Consider the following 12,329-nt stretch of genomic DNA (forward strand, 5'->3'; position numbering starts at 1 on the left):
ATAGGTCAGCATAAAAAGTCTAATGTGTTTAAGTAAACTTTAGAACCCTCTGATCAGGCTCAATTAATCAAATCTGGGCCACAATGCCTAACACTGTTTGTTTTCATAATTCCTCCATAATAAGGAACTGATTCATAATCTATAGGCCTATATAATCACTAATTCAGAAATGGGACACCAGTTGACATTAATCAATCAAGTAGTTACTTGTAGGTAGGAAATAAGGCCAGCAATACTGCAAACCTTTAGGTTTGGAATTCAGTGCAATCAATTCAAAGGTATATTATAACGTACCTTCTTGGCTGGACGTAAGGTATCAAGAATGATAACATTTTCATTTATCTCCATTCTTTCTGATTGGTTCCCCAGGTCCGATAAGTTGGCCCTTACAAAAAAAGATTGCAGTTTTGAAACAGCAGTAAAAGTGCAGTAACTGCAGTCGACTGTGCTATTTTGGACAAAGCAATTGCAGAATAACTACAGTGAACTGCAGTTATACTGCAGCTACACTGCAAAATTACTGTATTAAAAAAAAGTATTTGCAGCATACTGCAGTTATATTGCAGTGTACTCCTGTTATACTACACTCTGACTGCAATCTTTTTTAATAAATGGGGCCTTCCGTAGATGCCTTAAAGTGTCACAGAGGGACTTCCATCTGGTTTTGCGCAATTCAACATCTATGAAGAGTAAAATATACATGCTAACCAATAGCAAAACATTTATTTTGTCATTACAGGTACTTGGCATCTGGAGACTCTATTTGCAACCTGGCCTTTACCTATCGTCTTGGATTCCAGACAGTGTCTCAGTGTATTATGGAGACCTGTGAGGCCATATAAAGGAGGATGCTGGCAACCTATCTGCCACGGCCCCCTGAGGAAACCTGTATCACATCCGACCGTCCATAGGGCCGGGGTAGGCAGTCAGTGTAAATAACAATGTGTTCTTAACTGACTTGTTAAATAAAGAGACAAACTTCTCAAGAGTTTAGTATTTACTTTATTGCTACTATTCTAACTCACAAGTAAGCATTTAACGGCAATGTCTACACCTGTTGGATTCGGCGCATGTACATAATTTTAAAGGACTAGTAACTGTCGAGCTCTAGGTCGTTTCATCGTACGACTCAGTATCGCCACCTACCGGCCTTTGGGCTATACATGACTGTGTTCATAAAACGTGAAAATCAGAAAGATCTTAATCTATATATTTATTCTAGAAACGTTTACATACAATATAAACTACAGTAGATAAACTAAACCACCTCACACATGTGGTGGTGTCTTCTTCAGTGTGTCCAATCGATTCGCCATGGTGGATGAAAATCTGCGCATATTTTCCTGGGGGGAACCATTAGAAGCACAAGAGATGTTTACGCCGGACTTTGAAATCGAAGCACACGGAACGCGAAAAAAATAAGACAAACAGTTTCGCAGGCTAACAAGGTAATAGTGGATGAAGGATCTTACTTTTCTTTATTTGCCCATAAACTATCGTAAAATGTTATTTTTGGCACTCAATTGAATCCTTTCACTTCAGCAAGCAAACTTAATTTTGTTACTTTGGCCATTTTACCAAGCGAACTGCGGTGCAGCCAGCGACAAACATGAACGTTGATACTCCACAGCCAGTCATGACAGGGGGCTCTTCAAATTCCTCGACATCCAATAATTGCCTCACTAACAACAATGCAGCAATTAACGTCAGTAGCATACCCTCGGTTGCCATAAGTAATTGTAAGTATTCAGACGAGTTTTGAGGTTATCAACAGCTTTATGAGCTGTCTTAATACATGGTTACACCAATTAATGGTCTGCTGTCTACTGTAGCTAGGTTAGAACTTTTGTCGAAATTGTACAGTAGCCCACACCATATAGCACTGTGCAGAACTGGAGAACCCTCTTAGAGCTAGTCCTGTTCATTGCTTGCTGCTTTGTGAAACACTGTCTTAGACCACTGCTGGACCTTGGCTATCAACATCTTAGCTACATTTAGAAAGATATTAAACCATGCATTTCTCTTTATTTGTTTCAGCCCCAACCACCGCTGCCATGGCCACACCATCTGGCACATCCGTGTCCAACGGCGTGTATGTGCCTAGTGGCATTGCCAACGGTGACGTGAAGCCTGTAATCACAACCACACCACTGGCTGACTTTCTTATGCAATTGGAGGACTACACTCCTACAGTGAGTCAAACCCCCTTAATTGGAGTAATCTTTGTTAAAAAAAATACAAATGTACATGACTTTTTTCACATACCTAGGCTGACGTCAACGGTCGCTTGGTCCATATACATAATGCATATTTGGGTTATGTAGTTAACAGGTGCCTCTGATTCACTTAGCATGTAAATGTCCTCTGGTGTCTATTGTGAGATGCTAGTGTACCAAAAAAAAAAACTAATTGCAATGACTTCAGTTCAACCTCTACCATGTTTTTGCCAGATCCCTGATGCAGTGACAGGCTACTATCTCAACCGGGCCGGCTTTGAGGCATCTGATCCGCGAATGTAAGCATGCCTCTTAGCTCCTTAACTGCCAAGAGTCCTCTCCCATCTATTTCAGCTTTTACACCAGTTCAATTCAATATTAACTCACGTGAGCGCCAAACGTGAACATTATTTATGTCCATCATTTTCAGAATCCGTCTAGTCTCCCTCGCGGCTCAGAAGTTCATCTCAGACATTGCTAACGATGCCCTGCAGCACTGTAAAATGAAGGGAACTGCCTCGGGGAGCTCCAGGAACAAGACCAAGGTTAGTACATTTCTAACCTAACGTTGCAGGCGTAAAAGAAACGCATGAACAGCGTTTCTTTCTTACTGGTCCAGACGAGAGAGAAAAACGGTCGGGGGAGGTTCTCTTCTGCCCTGTTCAGCCAATCCAGTAAATGTAAAGAAGTTAAGATGGAGTGTCGCCTTGGTTAACGTCTCCCCCCAAAAATTCTCACCACAGGCTCATTTTCCATTTCCCATGAAATGAACACATGAACGAACTGTTGTTAATGTGAGATGCACAGAATGATTAATGCACAAGTATGAATGCTGTTTGTATCTTTTTGATTTGTTTCTCACTCTGTCCTCCCACCTCTTTCCTCCCAAAGCAGGACAAGAAGTACACACTGACCATGGAGGACCTCTCCCCTGCCCTTTCTGAGTATGGCATCAACGTAAAGAAACCTCATTACTTCACATAGGAAATTGGTCTTACACTGTCGCAACCCCCTATGATCATGGTTCAGATGTCAGTAGAATATTAATGGCAGTCACTGTTCTGTTTTTTTTAATTTTTTTAAGTAGGGCATACTTTGCTTCATGTGGAATTTTGATCTTGTACTATTTTATTGATACAAATAAAATGTTAAACAATGACTTATTTCTGACTTTGTGCTTTGTTGCCTTTTTGTTTATGTAGTCTGGTGATAACAAGGGGAAGAGTTGTTGGTAAAATATTTATCAGGATGGTGTAACAGTACTAACAATAGTATTTAACCTTAGGTTGAGTGGGGGCAGTCGGTAAGAGAGAATGTATTTTTGTAGGCACTAACTCCCCCATGGTTCGTTGGACAAAGCCTATGAAGAAAATCAATGGTGTTTTTGGATAAATGCTGAAAATAAGGTATGTGGTATACACAGGCTTAGGAGATAGTATACATTTTGTTTAATGAGAATCTTAATTGGCTAACATCACATTTTGTGAATTGAAGAATTTATGTAATTGTCACGCCTTGGTCATAGTATTTTGTGTTTTCGTTATATATTTGGTCAGGCCAGGGTGTGACATGGGTTTATTTTGTTGTGTTTCGTATTGGGGTTTTGTAGGCATTGGGATTGCGGTTGAGTAGGGGTGTAGCATAGGTTTGGCTGCCTGAGGCGGGTGATTCTCGTTGTCTCTGATTGTGAACCATATTTAGGTAGCCGGGGTTTCACTGTGTATTTTGTGGGTGATTGTTCCTGTCTTTGTGTTTGCACCAGATAGGGCTGTTTCGGTTTTCACATGACGTTTATTGTTTTTGTAAGTTCGTGTTTCTTTATTATTTAATAAACATGGATTGCAATAGCCACGCTGCATTTTGGTCCGATCCCTGCTACACCTCCTCGTCCGAGGAGGAGATGGAAGAAAGCCGTTACACCCGGACCAAGTGGCGTGGTAACAGGCAACAGCAGCAGCAGGAGCAGCGAAAGGAGGAATGGACATGGGAGGACGTTATGGACAGCAGGAGTATGGAGTATACGACGTGGGAGGAAATAGACAGTTGGGCGGTCGACCCAGAGAGAGTGCCGGAGCCCGCCTGGGATTCGCTGGAGCAGTGCGAAGAGGGCTATAGGAGAATGGAGTCGAAGAGAAAGACACGGCGGCGCAGAAAGAAACCCGAGAGTCGGCCCCAAAAATGTATTGGGGGGGGGGGCTCACAGGGAGTATGGCTACGCCAGGTAGGAGACCTGCGCTAACTTCCTGTGCTTACCGGGGGGCTAAAGAGACCGGGCAGGCACCGTGTTATGCTATGGAGCGCACGGTGTCTCCAGTGCGGGTGCATAGCCCGGTGCGGTACATACCAGCTCTTCGTATTGGCCGGGCTAGAGTGGGCATCGAGCCAGGTAAGGTTGGGCAGGCTTGGTGCTCAAGAGCTCCAGTGCGCCTGCACGGTCCGGTCTATCCAGTGCCACCTCCACACACCAGTCCTCCGGTGGCAGCTTCCCGCACCAGGCTTCCTGTGCATGTCCTCTACCCAGTGCCAGCACCAGGCCTTCAGTGCGCCTCGCCTGTTCAGCGCTGCTAGAGCCTTCCTCCTCTACAGCGCTGCTGGAGTCTCCCGCCTGTTTAGCGCAGCCAGAGCCTTCCACCTCTCCAGCGCTGTCGGAGTCTCCCGCCTGTTCAGCAGAGCCAGAGCCTTCCTTCCCTCTAGCGCTGTCGGAGCCTCCCGCCTGTTCAGCGCAGCCAGCGTTTTCCTCCTCTCCTGCGCTGTCGGAGTCTCCCGCCTGTTCAGCGCTTCCAGAGCCTTCCTCCTCTACAGCGCTACCGGAGCCGCCTGCCTGTTCGGAGCAGCCTGAGCTGCCAGACTGCATGGAGCAGCCTGAGCTGCCAGTTTGCATGGAGCAGCCAGAGCTGTCAGTCTGCATAGAGCTGCCAGTCTGCATGGAGCAGCCAAAGCTGCCAGTCTGCATGGAGCAGCCAGATCTGCCAGTTTGCATGGAGCAGCCAGAGCTGTCAGTCTGCATGGAGCAGCCAAACCTGCCAGTCTGCATGGAGCAGCCAAAGCTGCCAGTTTGCATGGAGCAGCCAGAGCTGTCAGTCTGCATAGAGCTGCCAGTCTGCATGGAGCAGCCAGAGCTGCCAGTCTGCATGGAGCAGCCAGAGCAGCTAGATCCGCCAGTCAACCAGATTCTTCCAGATCTGCCAGTCAACCAGATTCTTCTAGATCTGCCAGTCAACCAGATTCTTCTAGATCTGCCAGTCAGCCATGATCTTCCAGATCTGCCAGTCAACCAGACTCTTCCAGATCTGCCAGCCAGCCAGGATCTGCCAGAGCCAACTACCTGCCTGAGCTTCATCTCAGTACTGGGCTTCCTCTCAGTCCCGGGCTTCCCCTCAGTCCCGGGCTTCCCCTCAGTCCCGGGCTTCCCCTCAGTCCCGGGCTTCCCCTCAGTCCCGAGCTGCCCCTCAGTCCAGTGGGGTTCTGGGTGAAGACTACTAGGCCATGGTCGGCGGCGAGGGTGGATTATCCCAGGACGCGAAGGGGAGGAAATATGACATTAATGGAGTGGGGTCCACGTCCCGAGCCGGAGCCGCCACCATGGACAGACGCCCACCCGGACCCTCCCTATGGTTTTGAGGTGCGTCCGGGAGTCCGCACCTTAGGGGGGGGGTTCTGTCACGCCTTGGTCATAGTGTTTTCGTTATATATTTGGTCAGGCCAGGGTGTGACATGGGTTTATTTTGTTGTGTTTCGTATTGGGGTTTTGTAGGCATTGGGATTGCGGCTGAGTAGGGGTGTAGCATAGGTTTGGCTGCCTGAGGCGGTTCTCAATCAGGTGATTCTCGTTGTCTCTGATTGTGAACCATATTTAGGTAGCCGGGGTTTCACTGTGTATTTTGTGGGTGATTGTTCCTGTCTTTGTGTTTGCACCAGATAGGGCTGTTTCGGTTTTCACATTACGTTTATTGTTTTTGTAAGTTCGTGTTTCTTTATTATTTAATAAACATGGATTGCAATAGCCACGCTGCATTTTGGTCCGATCCTTGCTACACCTCCTCGTCCGAGGAGGAGATGGAAGAAAGCCGTTACACCCGGACCAAGTGGCGTGGTAACAGGCAACAGCAGCAGCAGGAGCAGCGAAAGGAGGAATGGACATGGGAGGACGTTATGGACAGCAGGAGTATGGAGTATACGACGTGGGAGGAAATAGACAGTTGGGCGGTCGACCCAGAGAGAGTGCCGGAGCCCGCCTGGGATTCGCTGGAGCAGTGCGAAGAGGGCTATAGGAGAATGGAGTCGAAGAGAAAGACACGGCGGCGCAGAAAGAAACCCGAGAGTCGGCCCCAAAAATGTATTGGGGGGGGGGGGCTCACAGGGAGTATGGCTACGCCAGGTAGGAGACCTGCGCTAACTTCCTGTGCTTACCGGGGGGCTAAAGAGACCGGGCAGGCACCGTGTTATGCTATGGAGCGCACGGTGTCTCCAGTGCGGGTGCATAGCCCGGTGCGGTACATACCAGCTCTTCGTATTGGCCGGGCTAGAGTGGGCATCGAGCCAGGTAAGGTTGGGCAGGCTTGGTGCTCAAGAGCTCCAGTGCGCCTGCACGGTCCGGTCTATCCAGTGCCACCTCCACACACCAGTCCTCCGGTGGCAGCTTCCCGCACCAGGCTTCCTGTGCATGTCCTCTACCCAGTGCCAGCACCAGGCCTTCAGTGCGCCTCGCCTGTTCAGCGCTGCTAGAGCCTTCCTCCTCTACAGCGCTGCTGGAGTCTCCCGCCTGTTTAGCGCAGCCAGAGCCTTCCACCTCTCCAGCGCTGTCGGAGTCTCCCGCCTGTTCAGCAGAGCCAGAGCCTTCCTTCCCTCTAGCGCTGTCGGAGCCTCCCGCCTGTTCAGCGCAGCCAGCGTTTTCCTCCTCTCCTGCGCTGTCGGAGTCTCCCGCCTGTTCAGCGCTTCCAGAGCCTTCCTCCTCTACAGCGCTACCGGAGCCGCCTGCCTGTTCGGAGCAGCCTGAGCTGCCAGACTGCATGGAGCAGCCTGAGCTGCCAGTTTGCATGGAGCAGCCAGAGCTGTCAGTCTGCATAGAGCTGCCAGTCTGCATGGAGCAGCCAAAGCTGCCAGTCTGCATGGAGCAGCCAGATCTGCCAGTTTGCATGGAGCAGCCAGAGCTGTCAGTCTGCATGGAGCAGCCAAACCTGCCAGTCTGCATGGAGCAGCCAAAGCTGCCAGTTTGCATGGAGCAGCCAGAGCTGTCAGTCTGCATAGAGCTGCCAGTCTGCATGGAGCAGCCAGAGCTGCCAGTCTGCATGGAGCAGCCAGAGCAGCTAGATCCGCCAGTCAACCAGATTCTTCCAGATCTGCCAGTCAACCAGATTCTTCTAGATCTGCCAGTCAACCAGATTCTTCTAGATCTGCCAGTCAGCCATGATCTTCCAGATCTGCCAGTCAACCAGACTCTTCCAGATCTGCCAGCCAGCCAGGATCTGCCAGAGCCAACTACCTGCCTGAGCTTCATCTCAGTACTGGGCTTCCTCTCAGTCCCGGGCTTCCCCTCAGTCCCGGGCTTCCCCTCAGTCCCGGGCTTCCCCTCAGTCCCGGGCTTCCCCTCAGTCCCGGGCTTCCCCTCAGTCCCGAGCTGCCCCTCAGTCCAGTGGGGTTCTGGGTGAAGACTACTAGGCCATGGTCGGCGGCGAGGGTGGATTATCCCAGGACGCGAAGGGGAGGAAATATGACATTAATGGAGTGGGGTCCACGTCCCGAGCCGGAGCCGCCACCATGGACAGACGCCCACCCGGACCCTCCCTATGGTTTTGAGGTGCGTCCGGGAGTCCGCACCTTAGGGGGGGGGGTTCTGTCACGCCTTGGTCATAGTGTTTTCGTTATATATTTGGTCAGGCCAGGGTGTGACATGGGTTTATTTTGTTGTGTTTCGTATTGGGGTTTTGTAGGCATTGGGATTGCGGCTGAGTAGGGGTGTAGCATAGGTTTGGCTGCCTGAGGCGGTTCTCAATCAGGTGATTCTCGTTGTCTCTGATTGTGAACCATATTTAGGTAGCCGGGGTTTCACTGTGTATTTTGTGGGTGATTGTTCCTGTCTTTGTGTTTGCACCAGATAGGGCTGTTTCGGTTTTCACATTACGTTTATTGTTTTTGTAAGTTCGTGTTTCTTTATTATTTAAGAAACATGGATTGCAATAGCCACGCTGCATTTTGGTCCGATCCCTGCTACACCTCCTCGTCCGAGGAGGAGATGGAAGAAAGCCGTTACACCCGGACCAAGTGGCGTGGTAACAGGCAACAGCAGCAGCAGGAGCAGCGAAAGGAGGAATGGACATGGGAGGACGTTATGGACAGCAGGAGTATGGAGTATACGACGTGGGAGGAAATAGACAGTTGGGCGGTCGACCCAGAGAGAGTGCCGGAGCCCGCCTGGGATTCGCTGGAGCAGTGCGAAGAGGGCTATAGGAGAATGGAGTCGAAGAGAAAGACACGGCGGCGCAGAAAGAAACCCGAGAGTCGGCCCCAAAAATGTATTGGGGGGGGGGGGCTCACAGGGAGTATGGCTACGCCAGGTAGGAGACCTGCGCTAACTTCCTGTGCTTACCGGGGGGCTAAAGAGACCGGGCAGGCACCGTGTTATGCTATGGAGCGCACGGTGTCTCCAGTGCGGGTGCATAGCCCGGTGCGGTACATACCAGCTCTTCGTATTGGCCGGGCTAGAGTGGGCATCGAGCCAGGTAAGGTTGGGCAGGCTTGGTGCTCAAGAGCTCCAGTGCGCCTGCACGGTCCGGTCTATCCAGTGCCACCTCCACACACCAGTCCTCCGGTGGCAGCTTCCCGCACCAGGCTTCCTGTGCATGTCCTCTACCCAGTGCCAGCACCAGGCCTTCAGTGCGCCTCGCCTGTTCAGCGCTGCTAGAGCCTTCCTCCTCTACAGCGCTGCTGGAGTCTCCCGCCTGTTTAGCGCAGCCAGAGCCTTCCACCTCTCCAGCGCTGTCGGAGTCTCCCGCCTGTTCAGCAGAGCCAGAGCCTTCCTTCCCTCTAGCGCTGTCGGAGCCTCCCGCCTGTTCAGCGCAGCCAGCGTTTTCCTCCTCTCCTGCGCTGTCGGAGTCTCCCGCCTGTTCAGCGCTTCCAGAGCCTTCCTCCTCTACAGCGCTACCGGAGCCGCCTGCCTGTTCGGAGCAGCCTGAGCTGCCAGACTGCATGGAGCAGCCTGAGCTGCCAGTTTGCATGGAGCAGCCAGAGCTGTCAGTCTGCATAGAGCTGCCAGTCTGCATGGAGCAGCCAAAGCTGCCAGTCTGCATGGAGCAGCCAGATCTGCCAGTTTGCATGGAGCAGCCAGAGCTGTCAGTCTGCATGGAGCAGCCAAACCTGCCAGTCTGCATGGAGCAGCCAAAGCTGCCAGTTTGCATGGAGCAGCCAGAGCTGTCAGTCTGCATAGAGCTGCCAGTCTGCATGGAGCAGCCAGAGCTGCCAGTCTGCATGGAGCAGCCAGAGCAGCTAGATCCGCCAGTCAACCAGATTCTTCCAGATCTGCCAGTCAACCAGATTCTTCTAGATCTGCCAGTCAACCAGATTCTTCTAGATCTGCCAGTCAGCCATGATCTTCCAGATCTGCCAGTCAACCAGACTCTTCCAGATCTGCCAGCCAGCCAGGATCTGCCAGAGCCAACTACCTGCCTGAGCTTCATCTCAGTACTGGGCTTCCTCTCAGTCCCGGGCTTCCCCTCAGTCCCAGGCTTCCCCTCAGTCCCGGGCTTCCCCTCAGTCCCGGGCTTCCCCTCAGTCCCGAGCTGCCCCTCAGTCCAGTGGGGTTCTGGGTGAAGACTACTAGGCCATGGTCGGCGGCGAGGGTGGATTATCCCAGGACGCGAAGGGGAGGAAATATGACATTAATGGAGTGGGGTCCACGTCCCGAGCCGGAGCCGCCACCATGGACAGACGCCCACCCGGACCCTCCCTATGGTTTTGAGGTGCGTCCGGGAGTCCGCACCTTAGGGGGGGGGTTCTGTCACGCCTTGGTCATAGTGTTTTCGTTATATATTTGGTCAGGCCAGGGTGTGACATGGGTTTATTTTGTTGTGTTTCGTATTGGGGTTTTGTAGGCATTGGGATTGCGGCTGAGTAGGGGTGTAGCATAGGTTTGGCTGCCTGAGGCGGTTCTCAATCAGGTGATTCTCGTTGTCTCTGATTGTGAACCATATTTAGGTAGCCGGGGTTTCACTGTGTATTATGTGGGTGATTGTTCCTGTCTTTGTGTTTGCACCAGATAGGGCTGTTTCGGTTTTCACATTACGTTTATTGTTTTTGTAAGTTCGTGTTTCTTTATTATTTAATAAACATGGATTGCAATAGCCACGCTGCATTTTGGTCCGATCCCTGCTACACCTCCTCGTCCGAGGAGGAGATGGAAGAAAGCCGTTACACCCGGACCAAGTGGCGTGGTAACAGGCAACAGCAGCAGCAGGAGCAGCGAAAGGAGGAATGGACATGGGAGGACGTTATGGACAGCAGGAGTATGGAGTATACGACGTGGGAGGAAATAGACAGTTGGGCGGTCGACCCAGAGAGAGTGCCGGAGCCCGCCTGGGATTCGCTGGAGCAGTGCGAAGAGGGCTATAGGAGAATGGAGTCGAAGAGAAAGACACGGCGGCGCAGAAAGAAACCCGAGAGTCGGCCCCAAAAATGTATTGGGGGGGGGGGGCTCACAGGGAGTATGGCTACGCCAGGTAGGAGACCTGCGCTAACTTCCTGTGCTTACCGGGGGGCTAAAGAGACCGGGCAGGCACCGTGTTATGCTATGGAGCGCACGGTGTCTCCAGTGCGGGTGCATAGCCCGGTGCGGTACATACCAGCTCTTCGTATTGGCCGGGCTAGAGTGGGCATCGAGCCAGGTAAGGTTGGGCAGGCTTGGTGCTCAAGAGCTCCAGTGCGCCTGCACGGTCCGGTCTATCCAGTGCCACCTCCACACACCAGTCCTCCGGTGGCAGCTTCCCGCACCAGGCTTCCTGTGCATGTCCTCTACCCAGTGCCAGCACCAGGCCTTCAGTGCGCCTCGCCTGTTCAGCGCTGCTAGAGCCTTCCTCCTCTACAGCGCTGCTGGAGTCTCCCGCCTGTTTAGCGCAGCCAGAGCCTTCCACCTCTCCAGCGCTGTCGGAGTCTCCCGCCTGTTCAGCAGAGCCAGAGCCTTCCTTCCCTCTAGCGCTGTCGGAGCCTCCCGCCTGTTCAGCGCAGCCAGCGTTTTCCTCCTCTCCTGCGCTGTCGGAGTCTCCCGCCTGTTCAGCGCTTCCAGAGCCTTCCTCCTCTACAGCGCTACCGGAGCCGCCTGCCTGTTCGGAGCAGCCTGAGCTGCCAGACTGCATGGAGCAGCCTGAGCTGCCAGTTTGCATGGAGCAGCCAGAGCTGTCAGTCTGCATAGAGCTGCCAGTCTGCATGGAGCAGCCAAAGCTGCCAGTCTGCATGGAGCAGCCAGATCTGCCAGTTTGCATGGAGCAGCCAGAGCTGTCAGTCTGCATGGAGCAGCCAAACCTGCCAGTCTGCATGGAGCAGCCAAAGCTGCCAGTTTGCATGGAGCAGCCAGAGCTGTCAGTCTGCATAGAGCTGCCAGTCTGCATGGAGCAGCCAGAGCTGCCAGTCTGCATGGAGCAGCCAGAGCAGCTAGATCCGCCAGTCAACCAGATTCTTCCAGATCTGCCAGTCAACCAGATTCTTCTAGATCTGCCAGTCAACCAGATTCTTCTAGATCTGCCAGTCAGCCATGATCTTCCAGATCTGCCAGTCAACCAGACTCTTCCAGATCTGCCAGCCAGCCAGGATCTGCCAGAGCCAACTACCTGCCTGAGCTTCATCTCAGTACTGGGCTTCCTCTCAGTCCCGGGCTTCCCCTCAGTCCCGGGCTTCCCCTCAGTCCCGGGCTTCCCCTCAGTCCCGGGCTTCCCCTCAGTCCCGAGCTGCCCCTCAGTCCAGTGGGGTTCTGGGTGAAGACTACTAGGCCATGGTCGGCGGCGAGGGTGGATTATCCCAGGACGCGAAGGGGAGGAAATATGACATTAATGGAGTGGGGTCCACGTCCCGAGCCGGAGCCGCCACCATGGACAGACGCCCACCCGGACCCTCCCTATGGTTTTGAGG

General features: G+C 52.4%; 1 protein-coding gene across 4 annotated transcripts; it reads left to right on the top strand.

The window, feature by feature from the left end:
- The first annotated feature begins 1,319 nt into the window (after window positions 1-1,319).
- Window positions 1,320-3,373, top strand: LOC109883409 (transcription initiation factor TFIID subunit 10-like). 4 transcript variants are annotated; one of them, XM_020475444.2, is made up of 6 exons: window positions 1,320-1,448; window positions 1,583-1,739; window positions 2,038-2,192; window positions 2,451-2,515; window positions 2,647-2,761; window positions 3,108-3,373. In XM_020475444.2, exons 2-6 carry the CDS (start codon window positions 1,610-1,612, stop codon window positions 3,198-3,200), a joined length of 558 nt encoding a protein of 185 aa, XP_020331033.1. In that variant the 5' UTR covers window positions 1,320-1,448; window positions 1,583-1,609; the 3' UTR covers window positions 3,201-3,373. The 4 variants fall into 4 exon arrangements, with proteins under 4 accessions (XP_020331033.1, XP_031659502.1, XP_020331036.1 ...); XM_031803642.1 differs by having other exon boundaries at window positions 3,111-3,373; XM_020475447.1 differs by having other exon boundaries at window positions 1,369-1,739; window positions 3,111-3,373.
- Window positions 3,374-12,329: the final 8,956 nt, after the last annotated feature.

This window comes from Oncorhynchus kisutch, linkage group LG24 (genome assembly GCF_002021735.2).
Source record: "Oncorhynchus kisutch isolate 150728-3 linkage group LG24, Okis_V2, whole genome shotgun sequence".
Lineage (NCBI taxonomy): Eukaryota > Metazoa > Chordata > Actinopteri > Salmoniformes > Salmonidae > Oncorhynchus > Oncorhynchus kisutch.

Coding starts and splice junctions, on each gene's coding strand:
- LOC109883409 (XM_020475444.2), top strand. CDS start 1,610: ATGAACGTTGATACTCCACAGCCAGTCATGACAGGGGGCTCTTCAAAT. Junction 1,740..2,037: donor CTCGGTTGCCATAAGTAATT/GTAAGTATTCAG, acceptor TATTTGTTTCAG/CCCCAACCACCGCTGCCATG. Junction 2,193..2,450: donor TGGAGGACTACACTCCTACA/GTGAGTCAAACC, acceptor TGTTTTTGCCAG/ATCCCTGATGCAGTGACAGG.